The following is a 21,718-nucleotide window of genomic DNA, read 5'->3' as shown; positions in this document are numbered from 1 at the left end:
ATTTATGACAGTGACCGATTTTATGCGGGAGCTCTGGTGCATAGTTGCTCAGCCGGACGTGAAATGCATTTACTGTGTATATTTATAAAATGTGAGAATAATTGGTTACCAGTTCGATGAACATTAAAATGCTGGTCAAAGCAGCTTTGCAAATATATCAACAAATGATCTGTTTAAAAATCTATTACAGTTTCTGTGCATCACAGATATTGGTTGTACTAGTTGCAGTATTTTTCTAGAGGGAATGTTTTGCTGAAGTCTAAGACCTTTGGAAAGAAACCCTCAGATATATATAACATATGTTAACATATTGATATAGATTTGGCCGTAATTGTAGTATAGGCCTATAAGGCCATATGTGACTCTTCAGTGATAAACGTTGGCATTGGATTGAAACGTCTTTCTTGAAATTCACACGCCTGTGTGTATGTATCTGCTTGAAATCGATTCAAATGTTGATGGTACTTCTGTGTAAATACAACTTTGAATGATCTATTACATTTTCCACTGGAGAGAAATGTCTGTTGTATAATAAACTGGTTTAGGAGAAAGAATTGAACACTACTGATCAATGTAATTCTTTGTCATTATTATTATTAGAGATTTTTGGTCTCTCTTTAATTCCCTTTAATTCCCAACCCCATCTTATCCTCTACATTTTCAGATACTGTAAAAAATCTGTACTGAAACATGTTTTTTTTAAATAGATCCTGCATTATGAAATGTCTTTATATTCTGATGTTTAAAACCCAATGGGATTCTTTAGTCTTTATATAATTCAAATTAGACCTTCGCACTATTCTTCAAAGAATATGAAAGTTATCCTGAATGTTCCCTAGAATGTGGGCCGTCCCTTGTCTCCCTTCTATTTGTCGCATATCACTGACTTAATATCCGGTGCTCCGCAATACCCTCAGTTTCCTGTTGGAGACACTACGGCAACACGCAACTGCGTAAGTGGTTATGGCCAAACCTTGCAATAACCACCGTATACAACATACGTAGCATTACATTCCACGTTTCTTGGACGCTAATTCATTACGATGACATAAAATAAAATTCATTCATTACCTCGTCCGTGAACATGATGGCCGGTCTCCAGACGCCTCTGGATGGTGAAAACGTGTCCCATAATTCCACTCTCCTACATAACATCATTTATCATTGCTTTTTGTTGTTGTTCTGAAAGTGTGCCATCTAGCAGTCAAAATCTACATATTATGGCTTTAATACGTTCGTATGATGATTTCATTTTGTATTAAGGACACTTTTCGTCATGTTCGCAACACAATGTAAAGATAACTTCACATAAACGTAAATTCGTGACGTAAATGATATTAATAGAATATATAGCTATTTGTTTTTAGTGTAAATCACAACTGTTGCTTTTTGCACTTAGTGCATAGTCAGTGCCTAATTCAACTGGAAAAATGTAGGCTGTATTTGGTGTTAATGTATGCATTTTTAGTGGAATTTCACAGTTCTGATGAAAATGTGATATGACTGTGAAATTCTACTGTGAAAAATATACAGGAATGTTTTTTTAAGGACATGTCAGGATAACAATAGACAACAATTACTGTTATTTAAAGGAAAATGTAATTTTTTTGCAGTAACATATTTAAATAGTTAAAAAGCAGGGAAAATGTAAATTGGATGTCAAAGTTAGCATTTTTATGGAATTTCACAGTTCTGATCAAAATGTCACAATACTGTTAAATTCTACCGTTTTTTTTCTGTAAAAATACATTTATTTTTTCAATGTATGGTTATTGAATAATGTACAGATCTGGTTTCTTTTTTTATTTTAACTAATGCATTTAGTTAATGTTACGAATGGGACCTTATTAAGTGTTAGCATACAGTCCATAATTGAAATGATACTGAATAGGAAAAGCATTTTAACAGTAAACACTTCCCCTTTGATCTGAATAAACAAACCAAAGATAACTGAATGCAAAAGTAGGCCACTTTTTTCCATCTTCATCAGTATGCATAACAAATAGGATGTTTAGGAACACTACAAGATAAGACGACTACACTTGACTGCGATACAAAATGAGAGCGCGATTGTATCACAGACTCTGAGAAGCATCTCAAAATTGAATCTGTATTCCAGAACCGCTAGCTCTCGAGTGCTCCCCTACTTCTGTTAGCCTTTGGACAAAATGCCACTCAGGAGCATGAATGATCAAATCAGCACTAATGACTGTTTCTGCTCAAGTGAGAAGCACTGAGGAGATACAAATGTCAGGCAGGAAATTGAATGGGACATGGAGGAGAAATGCATAAAGTAATTCAATTGGCCATGAAAACATAACTTTTTCAACCTTTGAATGTGAAACACAGACAGAAAATGACCGTTGCCATTTTATGTAGTGTTCAGCATAAATGCATGATCGATGGTTTGATGGAGGGATTCTGAAATTCATCACATGTGCTGCATGTTTAGATGTTAAGTCTAATTCTTTTTTGTGTTGAAGTGCTTCGTGGTTGTTCGCACAATACTGCCAAAGCATCAACACACAACAGCAAGGTCACTCTCTACCTATATGCATCCATGTGTCAACGAATAGGTTGTATGCATAACATCTGTGATAGTACAAATGATGCTTGTGTGTCATACAGTGCTGGATCTTAGCAAGCCAAATATTGACATTACATGTTCACATAAAATGCATGTTTCAAAATAACACTGAAGACAATGGAAAAAGTTTGTTTTATCCAAAGATGATTTCTGTGGCGGAGATACCATGATAGTAGAACATTGCACTGGAATTGTGACCTTGACAAGCTATTTCAACCACAGTTAGATAAACACATGGTGCTATAGATCAGTGACAGAAAATGCTTCAACAATACATGAAGTAAAGATTAGAAAAAGACGTTGGTTCCTATGGGAATACAGTCAAATCAATCACACCGGCCGAATAACGGTGCAAAACGGGAAACTGGAGGCAAATTGGACTGTTGTACGCTTAAAGACTTGCTGTGATGCTATGACCTTAGAAGAATTCATAAATATCATATACGGTCAGTCAAAGTAATCCAAGCCATAGATTGTTTGCTTTGAGTAATGCTTCACAAATATCTGAGATCAATAGGATATCTTCATAGCAGCGGCGTGTTCATGTTGAATGACACATCAAGGACTTTCAAACAAAGACACAGGGGGCGGATACGCTTTCCTAGATCCTATAACTAATGATGGGAGTACCCGATATTAGCATGTTTCAAGGACCAAGTAAATACTACTATCATATTCATATAGTGTAATTTCATAGCTCTGTGTGATAAACAGATTCTCCCGTGAATCAGAAATTGCTAGTTGCAAGTTCAGTTATTTCTTTTAGATTCACAAACATGGTTACTGTGAGTTGTCATTGTGTGGAATAGAGGTAACACTTCAGAACAGGGACCAATTCTCACTATTAACTAGCTGCTTATTAGCATGCATATTATTTGCATATTAGCTGTCTATTAGTACTTATAAAGCACATATTCTGCATGACCATATTCTACATTCCTAATCCTACCCAATACCTAAACCTCAAAAACTACATTACTAACTATAAGTAAGCAACACATTGGAAGTTTATTGAGCCAAAAGTCGTAGTTAGAATTGGACCTAAAAATGAAGTGTGACCGATCTGTTTTTGGGTGAACTATTTATTTTAAGGAAGTAGTTCACCTTCAAAATGGAAATTCTGTCATTATTTGCTAACACTCTTGCCATTTCAAACCTGTATGACTTTCTTTATTCTGCAGAACACAAAAGAAGATATTTTGAAGAATGTTGTTGACAGCCCTCCTTTCACTTGCATAGGTTACAATAGAAGTAAATGGGGGGCCGTGCTGTTCTGTTAGCATCATTTTTCAAAATACATTAATATGGTGTTCCGCAGAAGAAAGAAAGTCATACAGGTTTGAAATGACAAGGGGGCGTATTAATAATGACGCAATTTTTTTTTTGTTTGGAAGGTGAACTATTCCTTTAAAGAAAGAAAAAGGAAATTCTGACATTCGTAGTTGCGTTCTAATTCACTCTATGCATGGTCACTTCCGCGTTTGGGCTCAGTTGTTATCTAGCTTCTGGGGTGCTTACCAATGCGTGCTTACAACCAATGCTTGAACTCATTACTAAAATGATGTATTGATAAAATATATAAAACAGGTATGCAACAAAAGTTAGTATATAATGTAAATATAATATAATTCAACGAAATCGCTAGTTAATCAAAATATGCGAATATGTGAAAAAAGACCAAGCTTGGACGTCGTTTTGTTAGGGGAAAATGCTATTCCAGAAGCCCGCGTAAACCTGAGATATGGGCGGAAATATGTAAGTAGAAGGGTGAATTCGCCCTTAATAAATAGATTTATGAGAAGAATGAGACATACAGGTCTCCATCACTATTATGTTACAGAAAATCTCCTGAAGGGCGAGCGAGACCCACAATGGAGCTCAGGGGACATCTGATGTCAGCCTGTGTTTCTTACAATATCTAAGTACACAACTGCATGAAATATATTACACTGTGCAAGAGATATTTGCATATCTCATGTCAAAATGTTTCCATGTTGTGGCTTTAAGACGAGCCATTCGTTTTGCTTTAGCAATACTATAAACAATAAAGCATACTTTTTCATACAAAATGACAAGCACGTTTTCTGTTGGTTCAAATGAATTAACTACTTATTTGGTCTGGTGTATTCAGAGTTTAAACAGTCTCATTAGTTTGCCCTTAAAGCTTCTCTCTAAGTGCTGCCTCTTTTTGAATGATGAGCAAAACCAAACCACTGTCACCTGCAGTTAAATGCATAGACGGGTAGTATTTTAGAACTATTTTAATACATTTACATATATTAACATTTCTGTACAAAATACAAATGTAAACGCATTTAAAACTGTTTCACATAAGTGAGTAAATATGACATTACTCAATGCCAGGGACATGCGGAATCTTCAGACTTTTTTGTTAATCCTGTGCTAACATTTATGTCCCTGGTATTGAGTGATGTCATATCCCTCTGAAATGGAAATAAAACTTCATCATAATTTCTGTGAGTTGAGTCTATTTATTATCAATGTATTAGTCCATTATATAGGTATTTTTGGGAAAAATGTCAACAATGTCTTTGCCTAAATGTTCAGCTTGCGCTCTTAAACCCAGTGCTACTAGTGAAGAAAGTTAGTCTGGAGCCCTGTAACACAATCTTAAAATGGATAGTTGTATCTGTCAGTTTATGTACAGTGAACAATTGCTATAATACACAATCCATGAGTGCTGTTGAATGTTTTTGTTTATTGTTACTCTAACACAGCTGCGGAAAAAAATAAGAGACCATTTCAAAATTATTTTCAGTTTTCTGAATTTACTATTTATAGGTATGTTTAGGTAAAATTATAATTTTTGTTTCATCCTATGAACTACTAACAACATTCCCCCCAAATATTAAAATAAAATATTGTTTCTATTTGCATTTATTTGCAGAAAATGAAAACCGGAGAAAAAGATCAAAATAACAGAAAAGATGCATGTATAAAAGATGTATTTTTCAGACCTCAAATACTGCAAAGAAAACAAGTTGATATTCACTTTTAAGCAAAACGGCAGTAATATTTGTACACGGATTTAGGAAAAGTTCAAAAACAATATTTGTAGGTATATGATCAGCTTCACACATTTTGTATGTGTCTTGTCATAAGTACTTTACATTGATGTTGGATCCAGACTGGAATGGCCACAATACGTCTAGAAATGTTGAATAAATGAAAACTTAGAATGGTCTCTTAATGTTTTCCGTGGCCACATAAGTAAAAGTGAGTAGAATGATGTTGCATGAGTTGCTCCTATTTGTGAGAATCTTTATTCATTCAGCCCGACCTGAGCAGATGGTGTTTGTGTGTGTCACCGGATGCTTGCTTTTCATTAAAGAACAAGAGGTCAGTGTTCATTCAATTCAGGCTTTAAACGTGGACAGAGTGAAATTTATCTCGAGTCAAGCTTCTTAATTAGAGCTGGGTCAGAGATGTGTGGCCACAGAGGTTGAGCTTTGAGTTTCTTTCACAACTGATGTGTTCAGCTTGACTCGGCTCCAAATATGAGAACCAACTGTGGATGATTAAAAGACATCATTTATGAGCATATTCCATATGTTGAATGCAATCAATTTTTTATTTAATCTACAAAAATACATGTTATAAAGAGAAATGTAATTCATTAATTGAAAGTCGTTATTTCTGAGTTGTAAGTAAAAAGTTTATTATGCTGAATTCGAAAAACACATACTTTTTTAACCATTAAACTCACAAAAAATGTAAAAGATTTACACACATTTATAAATATCGGTTTTATTACATGTACGCAGAAATGACAAGTTACTGGCACAACACAGAGCTCAAAACAGCAGTTTAACATTACAGTTACTAAAAATGTGTCTTCCAAAACTTCAGAGGTTTACATCTTTTATGACTAACCCATCATTGCTTCATCCCACCTTTCCTGTGCTTCTGAAACTTCTAAAAAAAATTGTGTGAACATTTTAACAGTTTTTCTTCATTTGCAATATCGTAATTAATGCTTAAACTTTACTTGAGCTAAATATATAAAGTCATTTATGCTACATGAAAAGTTTTCAAAATGAGATGAATAATAAATATAATTTTTCAAAAATCATGTTTTAATGATGTTATCATGTTTTCATATCGCGGCTTAAATCAAAACAAACCGATAACAAAAAAAACTATTTAAATCTCAGTTTGGAAATAAACTCTTTAAATATTACCACAATAATTATCCCCACAGAATTGTGCAAGATTGTTTTAAAAGGTGGGGGGAAACAAAAATGGTAGCTGCGTTATCAATTATATTTCTCTGGATTATTCACTTTTTACAAACAAACATCTGATTGTATTACAATGCAGCAAAAGTACAATTAAGACAAATTGCATGCAAAACTAGATTAGGGTTAAAACATAGCAGTGTGCACTTGATTTATAGCCTTATGTTTAGATGCATGAAGCCTTCCCATGGGACTACGTGATTAATAGACTCGTCCTCAGAAGATTCACATCAACCCTGCCTACTTTCAGTACTCTCTTCCCACACTGTATTTGATTAAAGTTACTGATATACTACTCCTATTTCATCTAGACTGACAACAGCGGAAGTTTCTAATGTTTGGTTATAAGATTCAGTGCACAACTGGTCAGAAGGACAATGGCTGACTGCTTATCAATATTATATACGTATATAGATAATTCAATATTAAAGTCGGTGGTCTTATTGTTAGACCATGTGAGTTTTTTTATATGCACTCCTGCTACATTTTTTTTCTACTGTTGAGACGTTTTCCTGACAAGATACTCAGTAGTACAGTTTTGTTCTGTTCTCAATGAGCAGATCGCCTCTCACCTGAACGTGCCGTGTTTTTTTGTTCATACACAGTCACACATCGCCACGGGCAGGTTATCAGCTGCGATCTCTTGTTTTCTCTGAGAGAAGTGGTTTATTGTAGGGTCAGTGAGAATGAAATATTGCCGGATCCTGTACATCTGTGACACGTGATTCGATCCGTGATACTGCTTTAAATTGCCCAACATACAGACAGAAAGAGAGAGAGAGATAAAGAATTATATAGTGAAAGAGAGTGAATTCATGTAAGATTCATAGATTCATGTATTATAGAGAATGCCCTGTTGTAGATCAAAAATATAACTTCCAGGACTGATGTTGTTAGTGAGAGCAAATCTTTTACTGGAAACTATGTTCTGTAACGTTAGCAACAATTCCAGCATCACATTAATACAATGCTTCACGTGTAATGTTCTTATCGTGAATGCTTATTATGTTGTTTGAATTATGTGTACAAGTTTCCAAACAGACTTTCGTTTTTATCATTCCATTATTTAACATCGCTTTTATGTGATTATTAAAGTGGCCAGAATATTTTATTGTCTCTATGAAGTCTCAACTGTGATTTGTGAGATTCACTTCAGAGATGGATAATTGATGAGTGGATTATTTTGGGTAATGGATGTATGAATTATTGACATAATTCTCTCGGTCTGTAATAAAAGCTGTCAGAACTCTCTCTATACTACATCAGGTCACGTCCTCGATAGAAACTTTGATTTTATTGAGTTAAGGGACAGAACTTGGAGCGATACATTACATGATAATGCCAGACCTAATTAGATGAACTGGGGTAAAGAGATTTTATAATGAAGCCTTCTGGCTTTTATTTGTCCTTTATCTTACAAAAAGCTCAAATATGTCAGTCTGTACTTGTAAGTAACACCATTTAGGATTCAAGGTCACAAAATTGTTAAAGGTCCAGTGTATTGCTTTAGCGACATCTAGAGGTGAGGTTGTGAATCGCAACCAACGGCTCACTCCACCTCTCCCTTTCGAAGCATTATATGGCAGCTGACACAGCACTTCGATTCCGTAACGTTTACGCTTCTTTGCCGAAGGAGATAACGTAGTTACGAAACGTGCAGTTTGTAGGGTTACTATAGAAACAACAACATGGTGAATTCCATGCAAGGGGTGTATGTAAAATAGCTCATTCTAAGGTAATAAGAACATAACACTTCATTATGTAAGGTCTTTATACACCTCTGAAGACATAATTAAGTTATATATTAAATAGCATTTCTGTCAATAGATCATCCAAAAAATACACATTGGGCCTTTAAAGATTCATTAAAAGTTTAAATAATCACTGCATTAGAATATACACATTTATAATAAAGAAAGCACGATCCACAAATCCAAGCTGCTGCATGATGGGAAAGTTTGCAGCGCTCGTCCAATGCATAAGCAACACAAAGCTTTCCGCTGTCCTTCGTGATTACAGATGAGCGAAGGACAGACTGGTTTTCGCCTCATTCCCAGAATTCTCTCTCCCGCTATCTTTTTCTCCGGCAACAAACGTGTAGCTCAGAAAACGCTTCTGCTTTCCACTCCGTGATTGGATTTTGAGTCACAGCAGACGTTGCTGTCACTGCCCTCAGTCTGGCGCTTTACTTACCTTCTGGAGCAGCGTCTCATTTTAGCAGTTTCTCTGTTCTCTTTGTTTTTGGATGATGATCAGTTTAAAGGGCTTGGATGACTAATGTTATTTTATCGTATATTGGCCATTTGAAAGTTTTGATTGTTACTTCGAAATCATGTTTGATTGAGGAGGAAGCATAAAATGCCAAAATCTTAGGCCACCATTAGCGTTGGTTGTTGTAGCATGTTGTTTTTATGACCATGCTTCCTGCCATTGCTGAAGTTTTAGTGGAGGAAACTAAAAATATTTGCATATAGAAACTAAATAGATAAGTAGATACAAAAATTATGAAACCATTTATGAAAAAGATTGCAGAGCCGGTTTTCTGTTATTTTGACCTGTTTCTGCAGTTTTCATTTTCTGCAAATAAATGCAAATAGAAACAATATTTTTATTTGAAATTCTGGAGAAATATTGTTACACCGTGTCTACACCGGACGCAACCTGTGTGACGCGACATTAGAAAAGCACTAGAAACCATTATCATTTTTTATTCTGTCCACAATGGATGCAGTGCGGCACGTTTCCACTTCTTTGCCGAAGACAAACCCATTAGAACAAACCCTGTGTCGTGTTACGCCGGTCGTCTCCGGTGTAGACAATTTAGAAAATTTTCATTTTATCTAAATACATACCTGCAAATAGTAAAATCAGAAAATAATTTTGATATGGTCTTCCACAGATGTATTTTTTAATAGTGCATATGAATTAATTATTTTAATTTAACTATATGTATTAAAACATTTGTACTCATGTTGCATTGTTTTACTTGGGGTATGAACTGAAGCAAAACATTACAACACATGATGTTTATAAAGACATTGCTCAGGAAAATTACTACAAAATATTACCACAGAGGACGATCAACAAATATTTATTTCCTGCAAGCTTTTAATTTCCTATGCATTTTTCTGCATATTTGAATTAGATGTATATTGCCTGATTTACTGTAACTGTACTTTTTGCCAAAAAAGTCTTAAAAAAAGTTAAGTGTTTTGTCTCATATTTTGATCGTTTAATCAAAATCGAATTGAATAAAAACATATGTTGTACAAATATAACCACTATTGTGTATAAACATTTTAGATTAAGAGTCAAGAGGCATTTGCTCGGAAAACTACCTTTAGGAATTCCTATACATTCTCATAGAAAACATTGTATAATTCACATCAATCAGCATGGCTGGAGGTAAAGGTAAGTATACAAAGAGCGCCTGGTTTGCATTGGAGATTAAAAGACAATTGAGGTATTAGCTTTTGTCTACACTAATTCTTGGGTGGTTTATACCTATTACCATCGGAAAGCTAGACAAATAGAGATAGATGTTGGCATATTTCTTCACGGATATTTAATTCGATTGTGTATTGTAATGACCTGCACCCCTGCACTGTGGTCTTTGGCTTGTACCTTCTCACTGTTATCCTTGTCTTTGGCCAAATTGTCTCTCATATCCAGTGTGTTCATTGGTTGGCAGAACATTAGAGGGACGTTGAAGATCGCTGAAATCTTTCCAGAGGACCCGCCTGCTGTCCTGCCATCCCTCCGGCCAATGGGACGCCCTGGGACAATCTGTTCTGCCGGGTCAGATTTGGCACAGACACCCAAGTGTGGTTGTGTTGATACAGCTTGGTCATCGTCCTGATGGCTATTTATATCTTCTCCCCAGTCACTCTGGTTTTCAGAAAAAAAGGACATTGTAAGGTCAAAACGTCTTTCAGCAGATTTTCTGAACAGCTGCTGTATTTCTAAAACATGACGAAACATCCGTCCTTGGCCTGGTTTCTATGTGTCTATGCGTCATAGATTTACGGAGATTCGATGAACTAAGGCTCTCCATTCACAGACTTCCATTCAAGAATGCTTTGGAGAGGCTGTGCACTTAAATGGTGAAGATTAAAGTTCTGTGTGCATTAGTGGGTCAAGATCCTGGCATCCACGTATGTTTTCAATTACATGTCAAAAGCCTGCTTGATACACTTATTCAGTGTGAGATGTTTTCAATGGACACAGTATATACAATACCCAGAAATGTTTGGTCCTGATCCTGTAAATTAGTCTGGGCTTCATTGTTCCTCAGTGATCAGTGATGGGAGGAATATGGATGGGAGGTCTGGTTATTGTGGGATCCCACTGGATCTGTGGTCAGGAGCACAGATAGCATCAGGAAGATTCTTCTATATTATGTGTCAGCTCAACTCGCACCATAAATCATTAAAATGCTCTTGAACAATACATTACAGTTTAATTATACATCAACATAACATCAGATGCCAACAAATGTGCATTAAAAATGGTAGAGTGCTGCCAAGTGTAATGATAATGAGTCTACGCATAAAGAGCCAACACTTCAATGTCATGTTTGGTTAGATGATCTGGTCACATGTCATTTAGAAGTGTTTCCTCTCACAACATGAGCTCTGGATGTTACACTTTAGTTCCTGGTTGAGCATGCGTAAAATCGCTGATTATAAGTTGAGTTTGTGGACAGTATTGGCTAAGGAAAGCTAATTACGCTGCTCGGGCAGACAGAGAAGAATAATAGCAGGCTTGATAAAGTGGCTTTTAATGACTTTGGCACAAGAACCCTTGAACGCTAAGTTGCACTGCAGGGCCTCTCCACCAAACCTGCTCTGTGTTGAAGTACATCCCATACCCATAATTCTTAACTATTGTTTGAGTCATTTAGTGAAATATAACTAGCTGAAGTTAATCTGTCAGATGTATTTTCATCCAGGAAACAAGAGTGGGTTTCCGTCGTTAATCTCATGAATGATTTTTTACAGCATGCGTGACAACAGCGTATGTTATTATAATGAGGTTGTGCCTTTAGAATTGTCTTGTGTCTTTAGAGAACATTTTTACATGAATGTGGCACATGTCCATTTAGTAAAATTGTATGATTTATAACAAAAATTAGGACCCCTTAGCCTTAGGGCCGCATTTCAAATTTTGAATAGAAAATATATGTAAAGTTGTGCTTGCCCCAGTGGTGACAACATTGAATAACATGCCACAAAGAATGGCTTGTTATCTAGTACTGTTTCATAGGATTCGTTGTGTAAATGCATCAAAAGTGAAATGCACCAAACGTGTTTTATTAAATAAACGGAGCAAACAAAAATCCTTTCTCCTGACCCGATGGACAGCTCTATCAGCAAGTGTTCAATATTCCTGTATTTGCTTCAGAAGCCTGCAAATACACCCAATTGAAGCTGTGACTCGGGGAAAGCAGTTTTCATTGATTTTGATACAGGGCCACAGCTGACCGTGCACTTTTCCAGGACAGCCAAAGGCCAAGCCCGCAGCGTAAATATGCCACAGACAGCTCAGGGCTAGTTTCCTCTTTTCCGAAAGGTGCTTTGAGAGCGCAAAACGTGAAATGCTCAGCAACTCAGTGCCGTCAGTGGTTGTATTTCAAGTTCATTTTGAAAATATGTAAAACGGAAAACTTAACAAAACTAAGGATGGTACCAAAAGATGGTGCCCATAAAGTAAAACAAATAAGAAAGTTTGAACTGAGCATCTGGCATATCTAGCGGGGCAACAAAAGGTATCTAGTATGTTAACACTTTTCCCTCTCTGTCTCTAGATCTCTCTCTGCCCCTCAGCATTGCTTGTTTACATGCCGACTTGCTACCGTTGTTTTTTTGTGGTCTGATTTGACACAGAATTTTCTGTTCTCATTATGTATTAATGAGCATCTGGAGTTGTATTGGAGAGCATGGCACGCGTGACTGTGGACATTATGCTTTAATGAAAAACACTGTTCCTGCATCGGAAATGAGAACAAGTCTGGCCATGACCACCGCTACTGTTTTTGGGCTACAGAAGTCAATGTGCAGATTGTTCCAGCAATCTTTAAATGGTGTTGTATGGCTGGGCATGAAGACAATTCTACAGGATCTGATGTGAGGATGTGTCTGAAGTGGGCATGTAAAAAAGAAATACGTTTTGACGGAAATTACCATTTTTAGTCTGGATGGATCTCTACGCATTATGTGGATGCAAGGGCACATTGGTTATGCTGCCAGGGTTCGGTTACCAGCATTCTTCAACATATCGTCTTTGTGTTCAGAATTTTCAGAATTTTACTGTTTTGGACTGGTTTTTATGTATTTTTAAAATGCAATGCTGCGACTCATCTGCCAGAAATGTTTGTTTTTTTAACCAGATTTCTTCTTTAACAGTTTATTTTTGAATTACGATCAAACAAATTACAGAAAAAGACAAAACATTTACCAGAAAAATGGGGGAAATTATTTAATATCTCCTCTATTTTTACAGGGGAAAAATATTTTACAGTGTATTTCCGTTTTTTTACATATTTGTTTTATTACAGTGAACCTGTATATAAGTCATTCATCTGTAGAACACAAAGATGTTTTAAGCCAATGTTGTTTACAGTAGGCACTAACATTCTTCAATTGACTGACTGTTAACATCAATACCAACCACTGTGTTGCAGGAGCTGTCTACTCAGAAAATCAGACTTGTGTGGATGATCCCTCTGACTTTCCAAGCACATATCTATGCGTCTGTGTCTTCATCTCTGGAGAAGAGATTATTCAGATGTAACATTTGTCCAGGCCGATGTGACGGCGCCGGCGATCGATGTATCGTCTCAGTCGAGGCTGCAGTCTCTCTTGGCACCTGGTCAAAAGGCGGAAAATAACCTTTCACTTTAAGTGAGGGTCAGGTACACTCCTTCATGACAGAAAAGCACGTCTGTGTCTCATCTCCTGCTCTCCCAGTAAAAAAGAGATTGAAGAAATTACAACCGACCGCTCTGATTCAATAGACTTGTTGAGAAAGTAATACAATAAGCACTTTTTAAATAGATATCGTAAAATTAAGATTTAACAAAATTTGTTTTAATCTAGTTTCGCCAAATATAGCCAAACAGCAAATCTTATCATGTAAATTACAGATGTTTAAGAACATCTTTCGGCTTTATGAGTTTTGAATAATAAGATCACATTGATCATCTGGTTTTGTTGTACTTGCATTTCTTATTTATGATTCGCATTAACAGGGATTAAATGCACTGCCTCGCTTTGTGTCCCCCATGATAAACTGATATTTACCATCCTCACCGGACACTGCTGCGTTTCCTCAAAAATGAATTGCATAAGTAATGAACAATATTAAACCCTCTGTGCTTCCACAATTAAGAGTAATGACGTTTAAAGGCATGTTCATGCTCTTGAAGACGAATTGAATTACTTCCACTTCCTCCTACTGCCTGAGGTGAGGGCCAGGATGTTTCCAAGGAGATGATGATTAGCATTAGCAGTAGTAGACTCGCAGGTCTCGGGCCTTTACGCAGATGGGACCTGACGCAAATGACTTCAATTACATGATAAATGTATCGTGTCTGAGCGTCACAAGTGCCTTACATTACACAGAGACAGGCAAGCAGAAGAAATGCTCTCGGAAATATTTTATTATAATAGAAATGAAATGATTGAATAACGAAATTATTCAAATGACAAACTATTTCATTATTAAAAATCTGTGTTGAGAATCTGCACCATAATTGTCAGCTAACCACTCAGTGCCCAATATAAGAAATGTCGGTTAAAAACAAACAACTTTCATTTTTGACTTTTAGTATTAAAGGATAAAAATGGAGTGAATGTATACACCATACACCTTTCTTGTGGCTTTTTCGGCTTTCAGTATGTATATTGCTGGCAGAAATGTGACAAAAAGCCTTAAAAGCCAGTACATATCCGCAGACTTTCCTCTAAATAAATACCTGATAAATAACTTATATAAATATGCAAAGAAATATATTTTGCCCCGGTTTCACAGACAAGGCTTAAGACTAGTCCCAGACTAAAATGAATTTTTAGCTGTCTTAACTGAAAATAACTTGCCCTGACATATCTTAAAATATATCATTGCCATTGTTTTGTTTCAAGATGCACTTCAGTAATGTTTTTTTCTACAGCATTTTAATAAAAGCAACATAAATAGCCTAAATTAACTAAGGCATAGTCCCGGTTTAGGCTAAGCCTTGTCTATGAAACTAGGCCTTTGTGTTTATAATTCCTTAAAGGTGCTTAACTTCTATTGACTGTTTCATCAATACTGTATAGGCTTATTTCAATTCAGATTAACCTCAGAATGTCTAAAATGCTCAAGTTGAGGCTAAAGCGATGATTTTTGACAAGAGACACAGCTCTTTCATAAGCTCAAAGAGAAAGAATCTAGTCCCTTATAAATAAATAAATATTCTTTAAATGATTACATTATTTTAAGAGCCATCTCTCAATGTTCATCCCAGATCTGTTCAGTGATCTGCATTCATTCTTCGTAATTTTGGTGGGAGGTTGTCCTCCGGTCGTCCACTGGACATGGGTAATGCGTTGAGGTTTGGCCCTGGAACCGAAGCAGGCGTTAGGAGCAGTCTATGATGCTCCAGTTCTCCTGTTGACCGGGTGTGGGCTTCTGAACCCATCTTTAGAGCCTTTAACTGGAGCAGATTTTCCGGCTCCTCTCGGCCCAACAATGATCCGAGTCTCTGAACCCTGAGAGGCAGGTCTCCCGTGCTTGAGGCCTTTTCCGTTGGCTGAGTGATTCCAGGTTTGAGGACCTCTTTTCCATTCTTGGAGCTCATCCGCTGGAGCTTGTTGGGAAATTTGGACCCCGCCTCTTCAGCATGAGGATTCCCATCTAAAGAGAAGATCCGTTCTCGCCGACTGCGCCCGTCGATCATCGCAGGGGAGAGAAGAGGGCCAGGGGAGGGGAGGGATGACTTCTCATCTTGCTCTTTTACACTGTATGGGGGCGTGGGCACCTCAAACGTATTGTGGAACTGCGAGTAGTCAACCCTGAAGAAACCCTCCTCTAGTGACATGACAGGGAGGAAGCGGTGACCCCACAGCACCTCGTCCTCTGTGTAAGATGTTCGTGCCTGACACGTCATGCCTGAAAAAGGTGGACAGAATGATTTTACAGTGATGGAAAAACTTGAAATTCTTGCTTTAACCCTTTAACGTTGCACACATCATACTGTAAAAGTACTAACTCAAATCTAATCACATATATGTATAAAATAGAACTCATTGATGAAAGAAAAATATTTTATTTTATTAGTTATTTTATTAAACATCTTTAAACGGACTTTCATAAAACAAATAGTAGAGCAAAAAGCAAAAATGTTGTGAAATGTTCTAGTTTTCACAAGATTCTTCTTAAAAGAATCACACCTTTTACGGTCTTGATTTAATCTCTATATGATACTAACCTGTAGTTTCCACAATGCCTTCCAAAATTACAACAATCTCAAACTGCTCGTTCATGAGGGAGCGCTGGGACAGGTCGAAAAATGGGCTCTTGGAATTGATCTCATGACATATCGTCAGGGGTGAGACAAGAAAGAGCTGGTCGGCACCTGTTCCAAATCCCACATCCAATTCCCTCTGATCCAGTGGGAGAAATTCTCCTTCGGGGGTTTGACGGGACTAAAGCAAACAGAGAAGTTGTTAAATTGATCACAAAATTACATTTAGTCACACTTACAATTTAGTTCTTAATTTATATGAATTCAGTCTAATTCATTTCAAGAGGACGGTATCAGACTGTGTAGTTTTATATAAAGTCTGCCTTGAACCAGGAATTGAAAAACTTACTTAAACCTGAAAATAAACTAAAATCTACTTGTTCAACTAAAAATTTTGAGATTATCAGTATAACATTTTACTTTGGGTTGTACATGTATATAAATATATATATATATATATATATATATATATATATATATATATGTGACGAATAAATGCTTAAAACAAAAGAACATCATTTACAATGGATTCAAAACTTTTAATGTTATGTGGCCCAAACTTAACATCCAGTAGACCTCCACAATGAATCAATAACTGTTGAATAGTTGTATTTAATGTAATACAGTTAATATACAATAAAAAAATTTTTATTAATATTAATATAAATTTTATATCAAATAAATTGTTATTTATCTCACAGGACAAATATGTTGTCATGTTTTTGCTTCTTTGGCGAAGGAGATAACATATTTATAAAACACGCTCTGTAGAGGAGTTTGTCTGTTTAGGGCTATTGTAGAAACAACATGTCGAATTCCATGCAGAGGGTGTATGTAGATAGAAATAGCTCATTCTAAGGTCATAAAAACATAATGCTTCATTATGTAAGGTCTTTATACATCTCTGAACACATAATTATGTATATTATATTAATTTATTATTAATAATATTAATGTCATTTCTGTCAATAGATCCTCCAAAAAACTTACACAACGGCCGACGTGTTTTTTCAATTGTTTTCAACGGAAACACAGCGCTTTAAAAAAAAGCCAAGTTGATGGTGCTATACGTTTTTCACACGATCAGCGCCGGCGTTCGACCTGAACAATGCTCAACTTTGGGCAGAACGCTGTGTAAATGGGCAGAAAGCTGTGTAAATGCCTCGGAGGACACTAAAAGTTTAACTAGAATTGGCAAATAAAACGCCACTATACTTCTAAGTTCAGCTGTTTACATAAAGCACACATTTTAACCAATAAAAAACATTCTAATTCTTCTTTCAAAACTTCTAATATTCCATGAAGTCGCAGATGAAGAGTATCATGTCACACCATAGACCAGTGCCATCACTGCCTGACATAACATGTCACCCACCCGCCCACAGACTGATGTAGGGTCATCTGGACACATTTACGCAACATATCCCACTGAGGAATGATGTTGACTTTTTATGTGTAATATACATACCAAAATCATTTAAAGACCATTTTTATTATCGCAATGCTGTATCTGCCTTACACCCATGCTTGTGTTTCTATACTAACATTAAAGATCGGTGTTGTCAGAGCCGGGTTTTCCGTGTGTGCCCAAGGCTACAGATGGTGAAACAGACTGAGAGCTTCTATCACAGTGGTGTTCCCAGCAAAAGGGTGAGATTCTTCACAAGTAGATGTAGTGCTCGCGTGCTGCCACCATCACACACACAAATCTTCTTATTCTAAGAAAATTTTAAAAACCCCCAGTGTAAAACCGGTGCTTTTGACTTTTTCTTGCATGCAAGATTTAACTACTACAGTTCTACTTCATACAAAAATTAAAGCCCAGTTTGAAAATCCATTTTCACTGATATTCAGCCAAAAAACGATAAATGGGAAAATCTTGCAAATGTAATTTCGACATGAGCCCGATCAGATCTACTAAAGGCAAAGTGTGTCAAACTTAGCAACAGCAGGCATATCAAAGCCAACGGCATGAGTTTAAAAAACAGTGTTTTTTGACAGTAAAACAAAACTGCTCTTTTCCATACCACAGCTGACCACTTTCAATGTTGCTTAAAGAGCAGCGTTGATATTTGATCTTATTTTGTGTTACACAGATGAATGTCATATGGTTTTATACAGATAGTGTTAAGTGCCTGTTCTCAATTGGAAAGTTATGGGGGAAGAGGAGGCTTTAGAAACCCTGGAGTTCTGGGGAAAAACAGAAAGCTAAGAGATTAATATTAATATAATCATTCCCACGGCTCAGCGTGAAAAATCCCTTGTGATGTTTGACCATTCCTGTCAAAGCCTTATAGAAAAAGCTATAGAAAGCTCTGTCATTATGTCCATGAAGTTCCAGGGATCACATGCGCAATACAGTTTTAAAATTTGACTAAAAATGTGTCGAATAAAATATGCCAGAACAACAAAAACATAAAGTTGCATATATTTTAAAGCTTGTGTTTTGCATGTATAAATGAACATGGCTGTGACTGTTAACAACAATTTAAACGTTTCTGGCGTTCTGTATTGGACAGTAACAGATAAGCGGCAGAGAGGAGAGGAAGGTGCGTCCGTAGTAAACCATCCGTCATTCTGCGCTCGCTGCAATGCGCCTGCTGAGTTCCACTGCTGTCAGTGGTGCATGGTGAGAACCATGTGTCAATCATGATCTCCCTTTCTCAGAACACAACCATCACACTTTTGCTGTGATCAGCCCTATAAATCCCAACCTTTCTTCACAATTCCAGAAGTACTCTCTCCATTTAACCTGAGCATCTATTTCCTTTCTTTCCTACCTATACTGTGAATTATTCGTCTCTTATGTTATGGTTACTGGTGAACTGCTGGTGACTATTGATATTTTTCAGACTGTTTCATTTGAGATTCTTCTGTTTAGACTCACAATCTTGTACTTAAATTAATTGCAAAATGAAATACATTCTAATGGGATAACGCCTTTTTAAATATGTTGCTTTCTTTTAAAACTGGATTCAGATAATGGATAGATATCCTGAGATTGTAAATGACACATATATACGCACAGAACATATGAACATCTTTGCTCTTTTAATGGCCAGGCAATGTGACATTGGACCTTAAAAGTGCCAAAAAGTCTCTTATGTTATCTTTGAACTATAACACTCCACTTCTTTGTGCATCCACAATCGAAGAGTTGATTCTGACAGTTCAGAACAATTGGAAATCTGCTTTGTGTCCAAGAAGCATACACTTTACCACAAGGCTTCCCGTGGGAATCCATTAAATGAGAATGGGAATCTTTCCAAATTATTTATGCAGGTCCTTAGTTCTTTGTTCAAGGAGCAGATAAGATCTCTATGCAAATCAGAGTTTGCTGAGATCGCATTGTGTCATATGAGCAAAGGCATTGACCAGTTGCCTGGTTTATAGTATTCTGTGCTTTGTATAAATCAATGACCCCCCCCCCTTCCTTGTGAAGCATCAGTAAATCTACTATTGCCTGTCCCGCTGAGAATCGGTTAACTTGACTGAAATTTTTAACAGAGGGAACAATGTTTTAGATGGGATCTTCTCATAAAGCACCTTCGTTTCTGTTTTTCTCGTATTGTCTCTACTGGGATTTAAATATGCCGTGTTGTTTAAAGTGAGCTACCTTGATGAGCTTGCACCTGATTTGTGCCGAAACCATGTGGCTGTTCCTGAGATTCCCGATCCTAAACATGAGGCACAGCTTCCCGTCCCGTTGTGAGATGACCGCGTCCTGGCTGAACATGAGCGTCTCTGCGCGCTTCTTGGGCTGTGACATCTTTATGAACATACAGCCGATGAGAAACGCGTCCACGATCGAGCCCAAGAGGGACTGGAACAGGAAAAGTATGATGCCCTCTGGGCACTTCTCCGTTATGTATCTGTACCCGTAGCCTATGGTCGCCTCGGTCTCAATGAAGAACAGAAAAGCGGAGGGGAAGTTGTAAACGTTGGCGACGCACGGCGTGTACGACTCGTCGTGGCCATTCCCGAGGTCTCCGCGGATGTACGCGATGATCCACCACATAGATGCCATTATGAGCCAAGCGACCGTATACGTTAAGAGAAAAATGAGCAGGTTCCAACGCCACTTTAAGTCCACGAGCGTGGTGAAGAGGTCGGAGAGGTACCTGCTGGTCTCCCCGCCAAGGTTACCGTGCTGGACGTTGCAGCGTCCGTTTTTCTCCACAAATCGCTGGCGCTTTCTTTTAGCCGGGGCAGAAAACGACATATCCCGGTTGGTGTTCACCACCTGATAGTCATCGCCGAATTTCCTTCTGATCGTAGACATGACGAGACAAACGCAATTGTCAGATAAACGCACGCGTAAAATGTCTTGATTTTCACGCCAGTCTATTTACGCATTGCATTAAATAATCCACGCGTTCCATAGATGTTGCGAGAACTTCCTTGATCGGTAACTTCACTTGCAGCATTTGAGTTTAGATTATTTCTGTTGTGCGCAAATTATTCCGACGCAGGGATGTAAAAAAAGTAAAAAAATAATAAGTGCTCCAATGCATTTCCCGCAACTTCTGTGACGCGCACCAGCCTCCTCAGCATCTCCAGCTTGAGGTTACATCTCTACCCAGCTCCATAGATTCTAGTGTAGATAAACTGCGGCACTGTCTGTACATCTCTAAGGACGCTTGTACTGCCTATACGCTGTGTGAGAAAGGCAGGGGTTGGGCAAATGTGCTTGTGCGTCTCCGACACATTGCATAGCAGTAGTGTGGGGGAAAACGTGTATTGTTGGTGTGAAAACTTGCACTACAGTGCCATCTGCTGAAGGCCTATCGATCGTAACACCAGCTCCAGGTGATATAATATTGGCTAAGAAAAGACACACCCCTCAAAATCAAATACAGAAAGGTATAAAACAATAACGTGTATAAGGCACAAAAACAACATATAGAGAATAATTAAATGCCATAACAATTATTAATGCTAAATTATTAAACAATGTAATATCAACCTATAATTTTCTAACTAGTTTAGGGTTTGTTTTCGATTTGAAATCTAAAAGGAAATCAGGGAAGTTTAATTCAAGTATTAAAGCATGTTTTTAAACAAATAGATCTAGATTGGATGTACGGAGGATTGCTTTTTGAGGCATTTCTTATGGTCTTTTTTGAAAAATCACAAGTAATGACAGGAGTCATTGGATATATTGGCATTTTAAATTATGATGGTTAAACCTTTCAAAGAGTTTCTTTGAAAATGCACTGTTAAATTTTTTGTTTTATTTTAAAGTTCCATATTGTGTATTTTCAATAATTGTTCTAATTAAGATCAATGTACACTTAAGAATTTTTACTATAGTAAAGAGACAGCAATGTGTGTTAAAGGGTTAATACATTACCGAACCGGGTCCAA

The 21,718-nt window shown here is 37.0% G+C and overlaps 1 protein-coding gene across 1 annotated transcript; it reads right to left on the bottom strand.

The window, feature by feature from the left end:
• Positions 1–14,489: 14,489 nt before the first annotated feature.
• kcnj19b (potassium inwardly rectifying channel subfamily J member 19b) lies at positions 14,490–21,013 on the bottom strand. The gene is made up of 3 exons (XM_079475959.1): positions 19,968–21,013; positions 16,316–16,532; positions 14,490–15,996 (listed from the first exon to the last, which is right to left on the bottom strand). Exons 1-3 carry the CDS (start codon positions 20,631–20,633, stop codon positions 15,359–15,361), a joined length of 1,521 nt encoding a protein of 506 aa, XP_079332085.1. The 5' UTR covers positions 20,634–21,013; the 3' UTR covers positions 14,490–15,358.
• Positions 21,014–21,718: the final 705 nt, after the last annotated feature.

This window comes from Barbatula barbatula (genome assembly GCF_947034865.1).
Source record: "Barbatula barbatula genome assembly, chromosome: 16".
NCBI classification, from domain to species: Eukaryota; Metazoa; Chordata; class Actinopteri; order Cypriniformes; family Nemacheilidae; genus Barbatula; species Barbatula barbatula.
The sequence above is the reverse complement of the archived record's forward strand: the minus strand, read 5'-3'. Positions and strand labels throughout refer to the sequence as shown.